General features: G+C 42.3%; 1 protein-coding gene across 1 annotated transcript; it reads left to right on the top strand.

Annotated features, from left to right (window-relative positions):
* Nucleotides 1-1,055: 1,055 nt before the first annotated feature.
* Nucleotides 1,056-10,623, top strand: ALDH5A1 (aldehyde dehydrogenase 5 family member A1). Its single transcript, XM_063159683.1, has 10 exons — nucleotides 1,056-1,352; nucleotides 1,486-1,569; nucleotides 2,507-2,677; nucleotides 2,813-2,929; nucleotides 3,356-3,499; nucleotides 4,339-4,482; nucleotides 5,209-5,367; nucleotides 6,664-6,833; nucleotides 7,576-7,634; nucleotides 7,786-10,623. Exons 1-10 carry the CDS (start codon nucleotides 1,056-1,058, stop codon nucleotides 7,989-7,991), a joined length of 1,551 nt encoding a protein of 516 aa, XP_063015753.1. The 3' UTR covers nucleotides 7,992-10,623.
* The last annotated feature ends 2,381 nt before the right edge of the window (nucleotides 10,624-13,004 follow it).

The raw sequence follows: 13,004 nt of genomic DNA, 5'->3' as shown, positions 1-13,004 counted from the left end.
TGCCTTACAGCAGCTACATCCCATTTCGCAAAACAAATTAAAGCCAACTGCCAAAGCAGTGTTAATAGAAAAACACTAGCTCCTGAGTTGCAGGTGATACAAATTCATAACCTTTGGTGAGCTGACAGGATATTGCACACTTAAGTCTGGATCTTGCGGTCAGTATTGAAATCACAGCTGATATGTGGGAGACTCATGGAAGTATTCCTGCCAAGTGTATTGCTATGAACTTCAGGCTGCAGAGGCTGGACAGCCTGCGCTTCACAGCCACCCTTCATGCACATGCCACAGCCACAGCAGTCCCCAGCGACATGGTGGCACTGGGCAGGGGGTTCGCGTGGCGCTTGTGCCACAGACTGACCAGCTGTCATGGGACCCAGCCCTCCTGCAGTTAAGCACAGGCTAGCCTGAGACCCTGAGAAGACTGAGAACCCTGAGATCTTATCACAACCTGCAATTTCCTCGCGAAGGGAAGAGGAGGGGCGGACGCTGATCTCTGTGGTGATCAGTGGCAGGACCCGAGGGAACGGCATGAAGCTGTGTCAGTGATGGTTTGGGTTGGGAATTAGGGGAAGGTTCCTCACCCAGAGGCTGCTTTGGCTCTGGAACAGGCTCCGCAAGGAAGCGGTCAGACCACCAAGCCTAACAGAGTTCAAGAAATATTTGGACAACGCCCTCAGGTACATGGTGTGACACCTGGTGTGTGCTGCGCAGGGCCAGGAGTTGGACTTGGACTTGCATGATCCCTGAGCGTTCCTTCCAATACAGGATGCTCTGTGACTCTGGGCCTCCCCTCGCCCTAGGAGGAGAGGCTCTCGATGGGGTGTGGGACACGAGGCTCCGGGAAGCAGAAGCCCCCTCCTGCCCCCACCCCCCCGGCTACGCTCCCACCCCTGCCCAGGCCCACCGGGGGCTCTTGGCCGGGCGCCGCGGGCTGCCAAGCCCCGCCGAGCCGCCGCTTCTGGCCCAGCCCCTCGGCAGCTCCTCCTCCGGGGCGGCGCGGAAGGGCCGTGCCGGGGCTGTGCCGGGCCCGCCGCCTGTCGCCGAGCGCGGCCATGGCCTCCCTGCTGCCGCGGGGCGCCGCCGCCGTCCGCCGCCGCCTCCTGCTGCGCCCCGCGCCGCTCGCCCCGGGGCCGGTGCGGGCCGCCAGCCAGGCGCTGTCCGCCGCCCTGGTGCGCCGGGGCGGCCTGGTGGGCGGGCGATGGGTAGAGACGGCCGCCGCTTTCCCCGTGCAGGACCCGGCCAGCGGCGAGGAGCTGGGCCGGGTGTCCGACTGCGGGGCGGCCGAGGCGCGGGCGGCCGTGCGGGCCGCGCACGAAGCCGGCGCCGCCTGGGGCCGCCTCCCCGCCAAGGTGAGCGGCCGCGGGAGGTGGCGGCGAGGGGGCCCCGGGGCGGTCCGGGCCGGTCCGGTCGGGTCTCCCGGGGCCTCGCTTCCCCGTCCCTGCGTGCGGCGGCCACGGCAGCCTTGTCTCTCCCTCCTCCCAGGAGAGGAGTGCGCGCCTCCGCAGATGGTACGAGCTGATGATGGAGAACAAGGAGGAGCTGGCGCGGATCATCACAGCCGAGAACGTGAGTGGGGCGGCGGGGGTGGGCACGGGCACTGCCCCGTGCTGGCACTCGCGCTGGGAAAACAGCACAGGCAGGCGAACAGGGACACGAGTAAAAGGGACAGCCATCAAACCTCTCCCTGAGTGCCTCACCAGTTTGCCATCGTGTCCTTTTTAATAACTTTGGGCATATTGTGCACTCACATTGCTCTGCTAGGTCGGTGGGTGACGTTTCAAACATTCCTCCTCCGGACATACATAAAGTGCGTCGGTTTGGTCACAGTAGTACCTAATCAGAGGAAACCAGACCCATGATGTGCTTCTTGGCATGCAAAAGCGTACATCCACCTATACAACCATGGTCCCCGTGGCAGAAATGTTTGTGAGTGGGAAAAATCATGCAAGTTTTTCTCCAAGTTGGATTCATACAGTCTGTATCACTGAGTAGTCTGGGAGCTCACAAACTGGTGTCCTTTTGGACCAAACCTTGCTGGAAGATACTTCAGCAGCGCCTCTGTTGTGTCACAGCTGCTAATGGTCATGCAGTCCACTGGATCCGACCTGGGGGTGGTCCAAAGCAATATCCCCAAAACAAATAACCCTGGAATAAACTTGTAACTGTTTTGCCATGAGTTGTGTCTTTCTTCAGAGTGGTAATAGCAGCTAATGTGGAGTTTGTAAATAAATGCATAGTACATTTTCTGCTTCTCTTCCTTGTATAGGCAGGTATGAATCCAGGCACAGCAATACAAATTATTGACTATACAATGATGGTATATTGAATCCACACAACTATTGCTGCTGCAATCATATAATCCTTGCTGGAGATTACAGTGTATGTCAGAGGGAGGGGATCATAAAGTACTCTGAAAAGAAGAGAAACTCCAAAATTACTTGAATTTGTTTGTATTGCTTCTGTTTGCTGCTTACAATGTATCTTCAATCTGATTTAATCAAAGGGGAAGCCTCTGAGAGAAGCACAGGGTGAAATCACCTATTCAGCCTCATTTCTGGAGTGGTTTGCAGAGGAGGCTCGACGGATTTATGGTGATGTTATTCCAGCATCTGCAAAGGACAGAAGAGTCCTGGTGCTGAAGCAGCCAGTAGGAGTGGCAGCCATTATAACCCCAGTAAGCATAGCTGAACTCTTCCGAGTCACATAAAGGTTTTCAGCTCAGCCCCCCAGTTCAAAATGTCACTTACTTCTGCAAAAACAGGAGGCAGAATTTTCCCAACTTTGACTGTACTATTTTCTCTCTTCCTAGTGGAACTTTCCCAGCGCTATGATTACGCGGAAGGTTGGTGCAGCTCTGGCAGCTGGCTGTACAGTCGTAGTGAAGCCTGCAGAGGACACACCTTTATCAGCATTAGCTCTTGGGGAGGTGAGCTTTCAGTACTAAGCTTTACCTCAGCAGTGGACTGATACTGTGAACAGGGAATCAGATGGGCTTGGAAGGTAGCTCTGGCCAGCTTCATATATGAAGACAGGACAAACTGACTTGATGCAGGTATTTTATTGAGTTTATTGAGAATCTTTGCCTCTAACATGGTCTAGAGCCTCAAAGTGTATCGGGCCATTTTGATACTCAAAATATCCTTAGATCTTTAATTTAGTTCTTTTGAACACAGCTTAAACTGGAGCAAAGGTGCTCTCTCAAGCACCTGTGGTGCCTATTCCTGATTGTGCTGAGTCCTTTTGTCCTCCATTGACTTACAGACTTTTCTTCAAAATAGTGAACAATCATTAAGTGACTATTCCTTTTACAGAATGCACTAATTATGCAAATTCTGTTTTTCTTTTGTTGCAGCTTGCAAACCAGGCTGGAATCCCAGCAGGAGTGTATAATGTTGTCCCTTGCTCCAGACAACAGACAGCAGCTGTAGGGGAAGTTTTATGCACTGATCCATTGGTATCCAAAATATCTTTTACTGGCTCTACAGCAACAGGAAAGGTACATATGTGGACAGAATATCCTTGAAGATTATTACGGGGAAAGTGTGTGCCTTTATACAGAGCCTTCTTTTCTGGCTACTGTACACAAATTGTCCAAATAACTGTGTACCTCTTGAGGTACTGCTTGTATGTTTTAGCATCAGTACTTCACAGAAGAATGTCTGTCTGTAATTCTTGATAACTGCCCTTTATTAAACTATAATGTGAACAGTCCTGTACACAATGTTCTTGGTTTATATCGTAAGGTGACAACATACCTATAAGAGCACTGAAACTGAGTTTCAAAGGTGCCATTCAAGAATGGCTTCAGCAGTTGAGAGGAAGTATTACAGGAGTGAGGCCCTGGAATCTCTGCTATCAACTGTAGTCAATAAGCAATCTTGTCACCGTCTCTAGTTGAATCACTAGAACTGCAGAGTGTGGCTACAAAATGACAGTTCTGTAGGATGGCTGTATGCAGGATGAAGCAAAAGTCTGGTATCAAGGCAAATCCTAATACCAAGTTCTGTCAGATCTTGGAAAACTTTTGTAAGAGTAGTCAACATTTTATTACCAAAAAAAATAGAACAAAAAAAATTTGACAATATTAGGGTATAAAAGGTTAATCTAACCTGAAGTTGATCAAAATCTTTCTCTCCATTAGTCCTTAGTCAGAATTTCATCTTTAAGGATTTTAATAGATGAAAGTTGCTTTTGTCATAGGAGATGGTCTAACATTGTAGAGAAGATGCAGATTATTTCCTTGCCAGAGTTAATTTTTCACTCCCTTGCACCCATGATTCCACTGTTCACATCTGTTAGAGGTACAGATGTGTGTGTCTCCCCTGTTGCCTGCAGATCTTGCTGAAACATGCAGCTGGCACTGTGAAGAGAGTTTCCATGGAGCTTGGGGGACATGCTCCTTTTATTGTGTTCGACAGCGCCAACGTGGACCGGGCTGTGGCAGGAGCCCTTGCTTCTAAGTATAGAAACTCAGGGCAGGTGAGAATCTTTGTCCTTGCTTCTAGACAGTGAAGAGATGTACATAAAGTTTAAGTTGTAAATAAGCTATTTTATGGAAAAGGAAAGCACAGAACACTTCATTGTGAGGAGAAAGGTGCTGAACTCACAAATGGTTCTGGGCACTAAAGCCAGTTACCAGTAAGTCTAAACAGCAACACTGAAATCCCATATATTTTTGTCAGAGCAAAGGGGTAGCACAAATAAGTAGACAAATAAATAGACAAATGAATAGACAAATAAATAAATAAATTGAAAGCACTTAAAAACAACTTTCAGGAAGAAAGCAAACTCAAACAATAAAGGAATTAGGAAAAAAGACCCCCAACTACTAAGTGTGATTTGAGTTTTTGCTGCTCAGTCCAGCATTCTGCAGTCTAATTAGAAGGTATTTCATGCATCTTCTGGACCTTGGTTGATCCATGTTCCTGAGTCCACAAAACTCCCAAAACATTTCCCCAGTGTAAGCAACTTGGCAGTGTGACATATTTCACACACCCACTGACAGCTTGTTGAAGTTGTATTTCTGAAGTGAAATGGGAGGTGACACAAATGGCATAGCTGGGTAACAGCTTAGGATGAGGGAGGAGAGGCAAGGGACATCAGTGTAGTAACCTGATTCTGTGGCATGAGGGCCAGAATGAATTAATAGATGGATTAAATTCAATATAAACTAACATGGTTTTGTCTTATCTTTTTTGTTTTCAGACTTGTGTTTGCACAAACCGTTTCCTGGTGCAAAAGGGAATTCATGATGAATTTGTGGAAAAGTTTGCTAAAGCTATAGACAAAGAACTACATGTTGGAAATGGATTTGATGCAAAAACTACCCAAGGACCACTAATCAATGAAAAAGCAGTGGAGAAGGTATAAGTAAATATTTCATTTTGAGCATCCTAATTTTCTTTTTATGATCCATAAAATAACTTTACATTTTTGTTTCACCTTTTTCCCCTTGTTTTATTAGAGCATATTAGCAGTGTGGCTGGAACTGTGTTCTGTCCCCCAAGTCCATGTGTACATGTAGACAAACAGATGTGGACAGTTCATGTGTCATCCCTCTGTTTCCTTTAAGGGAGAGGCCTCCTTTAGGAGAAACTGATTCCTCCTGATTACTCCCTAGCTGTTCTCAAGTCCATTCACTGAAATTGGATACACTGTGAGAGCTGTACAGTGATCCTGCAGTTCTGAAGCACTGTGATTGACAATTTCTTTTGAGGAACAGTGTTTCTTTTTGGCAAAAGCTAGGCAGAATAATTTCTCAGGGTTAAAAATTCCAGAACTCTTGATACTTGAAACTTCACGTGCATGGTTTGGGTCTTCTGTTTTGGGTGACCTGCAACTCCAGGAATATTTATTTTTTAAAAAAATCCTAAAAGTCACATATTTTATAATATTTCACTCTTCCTAAGGCTAAAGATTATTGAGTCAAGTGGCCCATAGTTTGTAAGATATTACAGCTCAGTTGCATGCAGGCTTGGTTTGAATCCATCACACATGAATGCTGCCGGATTCTCTTTATAAAAGAACGGGAAATATTCAGTTATTTGAGAGACAAAGGATATAGTCCTTATGTCTTCCCTTCTTGCATCACAAAAGTGTAGTATGTGTATCAGATACAAATACATATACAAATAAACAAACACTGTATGTAGTCACTTTCTGTAATTTCAGAGGACGGCATTCTAGGTGGGGATTGCTACTTTAGTTTTCTTATTGCTTTGTTGTCTTTAGAGGAATTGTAAATATTGGGGGTAAGTAGAATCATAGATGTAGGAAAATGTTCTCGCCAGTTCCATCTTGAGAGTTGTTTCTCTTTCCATGGCAGTCATACACTTCATTTCCATAGTGTTTGATCACTGATGTAAGATTCAGTTTTTAGTCCTGCAAAGACTTTTTCTCATATTAGGTGTAGGCTTTTAATTTCTACAGCAAAGTGGGCTGGGGACCACATTCATAATTTATCCCTCTAAAATAATGTCAGATTGAGAGAAACAAGAATTGAAGAGAAATTAGATAATATTGCAAATGATCCTCTGAAAAGTATAAACCTCTCTTCAAAATTTTCTCTTAAATATTGGGAGAGTATTATTTCTTCAGTGGGAAATGTATTATTGCTCATTCTTAAATGCTGACTTTTAACTTTTTTTATGCATTCCTCAGGTAGAGAAACACATTAAGGATGCAGTTTCTCAAGGAGCATCTGTTGTGACTGGAGGGAAACGACACAGCTTGGGGAAGAATTTCTTTGAGCCAACATTACTTACTAACGTTACAACAAAAATGCTTTGCACCCAAGAGGAGACATTTGGCCCTTTAGCACCAGTTATCAAGTAAGATTATTAATTCTACAGATTAAAATTAACAATTAAAAAACAATGAAAGATTATTTTGAATAAACAAAATTTGACAGACAAAAAAGTATTTTTGTATGATCATACAAATCTTTTAAAAAGATTGGCGTACACATGTAAAAACATACTTTAGATAGGTGACTTGTTTGTTTCTTTTTCTTGACCTGATCTTAGCATCTCTGCAACTTTTTGAAAATTAAAGTATCTCAATGGTTAAGCAAGGCTAGATAGCAGCAAAACCTTCATTGGCTTCATGATCTGTAGTATGAAACAGGAGACAGGACTTTTGAGTTTGTCATGTGATTTGCTAGTTCTAAGCTTTTCTGACAGAGGATGAGTTGGAGCTGTCTGTTCTCCTTAAAGCCTTCCCTGCCTTTGTGCAGACCAATTGGATGTGATGGAAGAACATACAGTTATCTCTCAGACTTGAGAGTGCTGTGTAGTTGGGGAAATAGGTAGGCTAACCCATGTGAAGTAAATGTCTTGGTACCATCCAGCTACCTCAGGGGGATAAAGGCAATCTTAACTACTTAACTGCAGTTTAAATTCAGAGAAAAGGTAGACACTTCAGTGTTTCAAAATGAAAGTTAAATTCATGTACACTTTTGGGAAAAGTAAATTGATATTTTAATTCTTGATAAGACTGCTTCTTGTCAGTAAGTCAGCAAGACAGCATGTGAACTGCAGGCCTCATTTTTGTTTTTTCTCTTTCTATTGACAGATTTGACACTGAAGCAGAAGCTGTTGCTATAGCAAATGCAGCTAATGTGGGTTTAGCAGGTATGCTTCTCTGCCAGATAAATGGTTTCTGTGGTTTGGTGAGCTTTAATGCTGTGGGGTGATGATTTTGAATGTCATTAAGTCTCTTTTTCAGTCTTCTGCAATTGTTCTTACTGATTTTCCCTCCTGTATCTCTGTGTCTGCATGACAGGATATTTCTACTCCCAAGATCCAGCCCAGATCTGGAGAGTTGCAGAACAGCTGGAAGTTGGGATGGTTGGTGTTAATGAAGGCATAATCTCCTCACCAGAGTGTCCTTTTGGCGGAGTAAAGGAGTCTGGCTTAGGGCGAGAAGGCTCAAAATATGGCATCGATGAATACTTAGAAATAAAATATGTCTGCTTTGGAGGATTATAAAAGCCTTCAAACAGCACAATGCCCACAACTTGGGAAAGAGTGCTGTTGTTTTTATAAGCTTCTTGAGCCAGAAATATGTATGAATGCAACCTCCACCTTCCTTAGAACTAATCAGCCCTGTCCTGTGTGTGTATAGAGATATCTACAGTATTCTGTGCTGCCAAATGTTTTTACACAGTCTTTGTTTATACATCCAGTTTTTCAGCAATGTGATCACAATGTCCATTATTTGTAGTAAAGAGTAGGGATGTATATTTATTGTTCTTGGATTATCCCTGTGTAACTGGGAGAACTTTGAGATTTGTGCATAACAAAAACAGATTGTGACCTATAGCAAGGGAAACTAGACCAGCGTTTTTTACTACCTTTAGTATTTCAGTGTGGATAAGGGAGGCTTTGGGGTGGCAGTCTACCTTTAGAATTTTTTGTGAATACTCACACTTTCTAATGTGGTTATGTGACCTTTTTTAGAAGCAAGTGTGTGGGTTTTTTGTTTTTGTGGGTGTTTTTTTTGTTGTTGTTTTTGGTTTGGGTTTTTTTTTTTTTTTTTGTTTTTGTTTTAATTGTGGGAGAAATCTGCTGCTTACAAAAGGTGAGGAATTGTTTTGAGCTATACCTAGGCATCCACATAGGCTAACAGACAGCTTTTTCAGCACTGTTAATGCTGACTGCAAGGCTGCTTTAGGTTTTTGAGCAAAGAGGTGTACTTGGGCCTTAACAGCTTGCATGTCTAGGATGAAATATAGCCCTTGTTTGATGCCTGTTAGCCCCAGCAATCCTGGGAACAGGACAGCCCAGGACAAAGAATTGCTGGCTTAGTGAGAAGCAGGAGGAAGATAAGATACTGACAGGAACAACTTGCAGAATTATAAGGGGAGACTATAAGGGCAGTGTGAAAAAAGCACAAGTGGTCATAAACTCCCTCTCTTCCATAAAAAGACCATGACTCTCCTTGGGTAGAAGTACAGTCCCTGATGTAAATATTGCTGAGTGTCTATAGGAACATAACTCACCCCCTTCAAAGAACAGGAACAGATATCCATTCCTGTTGGTTTGTGTCTTGAATTGGATTTGTGGTTACACAGGTGAAGGTCCATTAGGGAGCAAGGTTTAAAAACCTTTGAACATGGCTCATTTGTGACCTAATAAAGATTTAAATAGTGGTGGTTAGAGGTGAGGCTTTGACCTTGGGCTTGACCTCACTATTCTGTCATCTTCAAAAGATGATGTAAGGCTTCCTCAGTATGAAATAAACAATGTTGTTGAAAACATTTTAATGGCAGTCAAACAAAGCACTTTAAATGGGCAATGTTAATTTGGTGAATAAATCAGCATGGCAGAAGTTAAGTGGAATAAATTTTGTTTCTTGTGTTATTAAAAATAAAGAAAAGAAGGCAACGGAATCCTTCTTCCTATAAAGTAATGAATGTACCTTTAAAATGAAATATTATAAAATATTTTTATCCCATCAGGCAAAGAGGTACCAGGTAACACAAGACTTAGAGGGAGCAAGAGCAAGCTGGAACAGAGTTACACAGGGTTTTTGTTTAAAGCGCACATAAAGTAGCATTGACTGCTACTCCTTATTTTTAAATATTTTTTATGGTTGTATTTGTGTAGCAGTTGAGACCAGGTGGGTCTGCAGCACATTATCTGTCAGTACTGTGTGCATCATGCCAACTGAAGGGCAGTTAAAGGATATTTACTGCCCCTCCAGTAATTCCCAATGCACCAAACCCATGTATTTGTGGTAGTGAGGACTTTAATACTGTTATCTGTGCTTGTCAAAAACACAAAAAGGATGTCCTCTTTCTACACTAGTTGCAAGAAACTTTCCTATACCCAACTTCTAAGATAACACTGTTGAGCACACAGGCTGCCTGAATTTGGGGAATTCAGGAGATGCTGTTTGCCAGCCTTGGCTACTGATGTGTTTAGTATTAATTGGAAAAAACAACAGGGTGAAAGAAGGTCATGCCTAGGTTCCCAGCTTCCACAACACAGTGATGCAGGCATAGTTACAGGTATTGTACACAGGTAGAGTATCTGCCACTGAAATTCAATTGTATCTGCCTGTGAACTGTAGAAGGTCAAAATGAAACTCATCTTACTTACAGCGTATGACAGTGTAGTATTTAACGCGGGTGTACTTCTTGGGACAGTGCAGTTGGAGGATAAGTTATTTAACCCTTGCTCTCTTCACTACAAGTTACTGATGATGCATTGGTACATTTAAAATCTTAATGCCTTTTAATGTGCTTTTCTGATAATGGCACTTCTAATGAGTGTTTACTTTTTTTTTTTGCAAATAGTACCTTTTACAATGCCTGATAACAAGCACAAACAGTAATTAAAGATAATGTTTGTAAGAAACTTAAGAAATACTTTTGTCTAGATTGGATTGTGGTTGGATCCCAGCTAATATCCTCATGTCAGTAAAGTCTACATCAGTTAAGCACAGAATAATCAAAGTTATCTTCATAGCAAAAGCTGGGATTCTTCAACAAAAGACTTACTTGAATTCTCACACCTCAGTTGTGTTGATTGCACTTGTGATAGTTTAGCAATTCCTGGATATTAAAACTGTGATTAAAAAAATGTTTTCAGTTAATAAATAATTTCTGTGAAAGCATCAGATTTTGTGGTTTATTACGTTATTCAGTGCTGAACTGATGAATTTACAGCAGCCACATTAAATTCAGTCTCTCAGATTTGCAGAGATTTTCTTCTGACATCTTTATCACTGGAAAAGACAGCACTTCTTTGCATCCACATATTCATATAGTGTAAGATTTTAGTACCCCCAATTACAGTCCCTTGAATCTAAATCAGATAGATGAGACTACTTGGCATAGTAATATGCCATCAGTCATTTTGTATGCCAGTCTTTTATGCTGAGTCAAACATTTTTATCACAAAACAGATCAGAGTGTCTGCCCTGCTTTTGTAATGTGATTACTTGCATAATTCTTTATTTCATTCATTAAGATTTAAAATAGAGTTTTGGGAGCTCTTGTACTTCTATTTATTTAATACAATCTTGAAGCCTGAGAAACTGTTTAAATTTCCAACTTGACACAGTCATGGCCAAGTTGCAGTTCATTTTCCTAAGTTACTCTTTAAACAGCTGTTTCACAAACATACACACACCCCCACTGCCTGACTTCTCTGTGTAAAAAGCGCTCAGAAACTATGTTTACCTGTTCTACTACATATTAACAACTTAGCTATTTTAAAGATTTAAGTATGGTGTTCAGAAGCTCTAAGTTACATTTTAGCACTTGTTTAAAGGGTTCCTAGGTCAAAATTTCCTGCTTAGGTCCTTCCAAGAAGAACCATGAGAAGCTGGTGGTTTAGTCAGTTCATCAGTGAGTGCCAAAGCAGCTTAGCACAAGTGGCTGAAGTTGTGTTGGAATCATGCCCATTATCTTCTGCTGCACCCCTTACTCACAGGGATGGGGGAAGGCTACTGCTATTACCAAACGTTCAGTGCAATAGCAAAGGGGCAGATTCCATCCTTCAACAAAGGACACATATCAGCTCATTTAGCTGCCAGGATTCCCTTGCAGTCCAGTGGCAATGTTTTGTGCCACCCAGACTGTGGCATTGTGTATCCAAACAGACTTCAAAAGTTGCTCTCATGCTGTGTGATTTTTTGTTACAGAAAGACACTTGTATCTCATAGCACCATTTATTATCACTATTCAGCACAAACTTAATACACAGTGATGGAAGGAGTTTTCTTTTCCAGTTCAGAAACAAGCAGCATAACCTACCCCTCTCTAACAGCATATTGGGGTTATATTGCATACCTGTATCTCTGATTACTGCTAAGCAGCTGACTCCAGTATGGAATCTGTTACAGAGTAAGCCACAGCACCTGTGAAACCAACACACTTGGCATGACAGCTGGTGATTACTTCCACACAGCCAATTAAACCAAGTAAGGACAAGCACCACATGAAAATTTATTGTGAAGTGCAGTAAATTATTTTTTTCCTGCTCTCTGATCTACTGAATTATATCACCTCTCTAGTAAAAGATGCTTCTGCAAGTAGGGAGGGAAGGAATCAACTACTGCATTGCTTTTATGTTTGAGTATGGACAAACTGTGGAAGACAACATATGTCTATTAACCTGGCCTGACTGTGGGATCCAATACAGAATACCATGCCTAAAAAAGTACCTGACAAGTTTCTAAAAGGAAAGACAAAACTTTATTAATCGTTACATAAATGTAGTAATTTCAGCTCAGAAATGGTTCCAATTACAATACAATAGCATTTGCAATAAATAACATTTTCTAGAAACAGATTCCTAATATAAATTCTGTAATAGCTCACCCATCCACCCACAGGGAGAAGTGCTTTCATACAGAGACAAAATACAGATGTGCAGCTCATCTGCACCTGATTCATGGCCTGTACAAAAATCATTTGCCTTTGTTGCCTCCTTAAAATTTTATTTCTAAATTTTATATTTCCCTCATTTGCCTTGGGGAGTTAAGGTTATAAAAGGTACATGAAATGGGTTTTTCTTCACTGCAGAATTATAGGATTAGTATTCAAGTTAGGGATCCCTAATAAGCAATAATTGACATAAAGAAACTAATTCACCTGTATCCCATTTCCCTTCTCCTGGAGGAACGTTTTCCTCTCTCAAATCTCACCTAAATGTCAGAAGACTACACTTACTGTTCTTTTATTACCACCACCCTGAAGCTCCAACTGACTACTGCCCATTACTGGTATACAGGGAGCAAAATTAATTTCACTTGAGGTGAGCAGGAATAGGACAGGAATAAAAGCAGGAATAGAACATTTCCCTAGGAACTCAATTATTTCAAGAACATCAGAGTATCTGAGGAAAGTTTGCAACAGCACAGAGAACACATGCATGCACTCACTGTCTCACTGTTAAGTTCCTTGCATGTGTGTGAACTTCTGATTGCCCAAAGGAGACAAAAGAAAGGAAAATTGACATTGTATAAGCAAACAGCTGACAGCACAAATA

This window comes from Melospiza melodia, chromosome 1 (assembly GCF_035770615.1).
Source record: "Melospiza melodia melodia isolate bMelMel2 chromosome 1, bMelMel2.pri, whole genome shotgun sequence".
NCBI lineage: Eukaryota > Metazoa > Chordata > Aves > Passeriformes > Passerellidae > Melospiza > Melospiza melodia.
Note: the sequence above shows the minus strand (reverse complement) of the source record. Positions and strands in the feature narration are given on the sequence as shown.

Coding starts and splice junctions, on each gene's coding strand:
- ALDH5A1 (XM_063159683.1), top strand. CDS start 1,056: ATGGCCTCCCTGCTGCCGCGGGGCGCCGCCGCCGTCCGCCGCCGCCTC. Junction 2,678..2,812: donor TGGCAGCCATTATAACCCCA/GTAAGCATAGCT, acceptor CTCTCTTCCTAG/TGGAACTTTCCCAGCGCTAT. Junction 7,635..7,785: donor AGCTAATGTGGGTTTAGCAG/GTATGCTTCTCT, acceptor TCTGCATGACAG/GATATTTCTACTCCCAAGAT.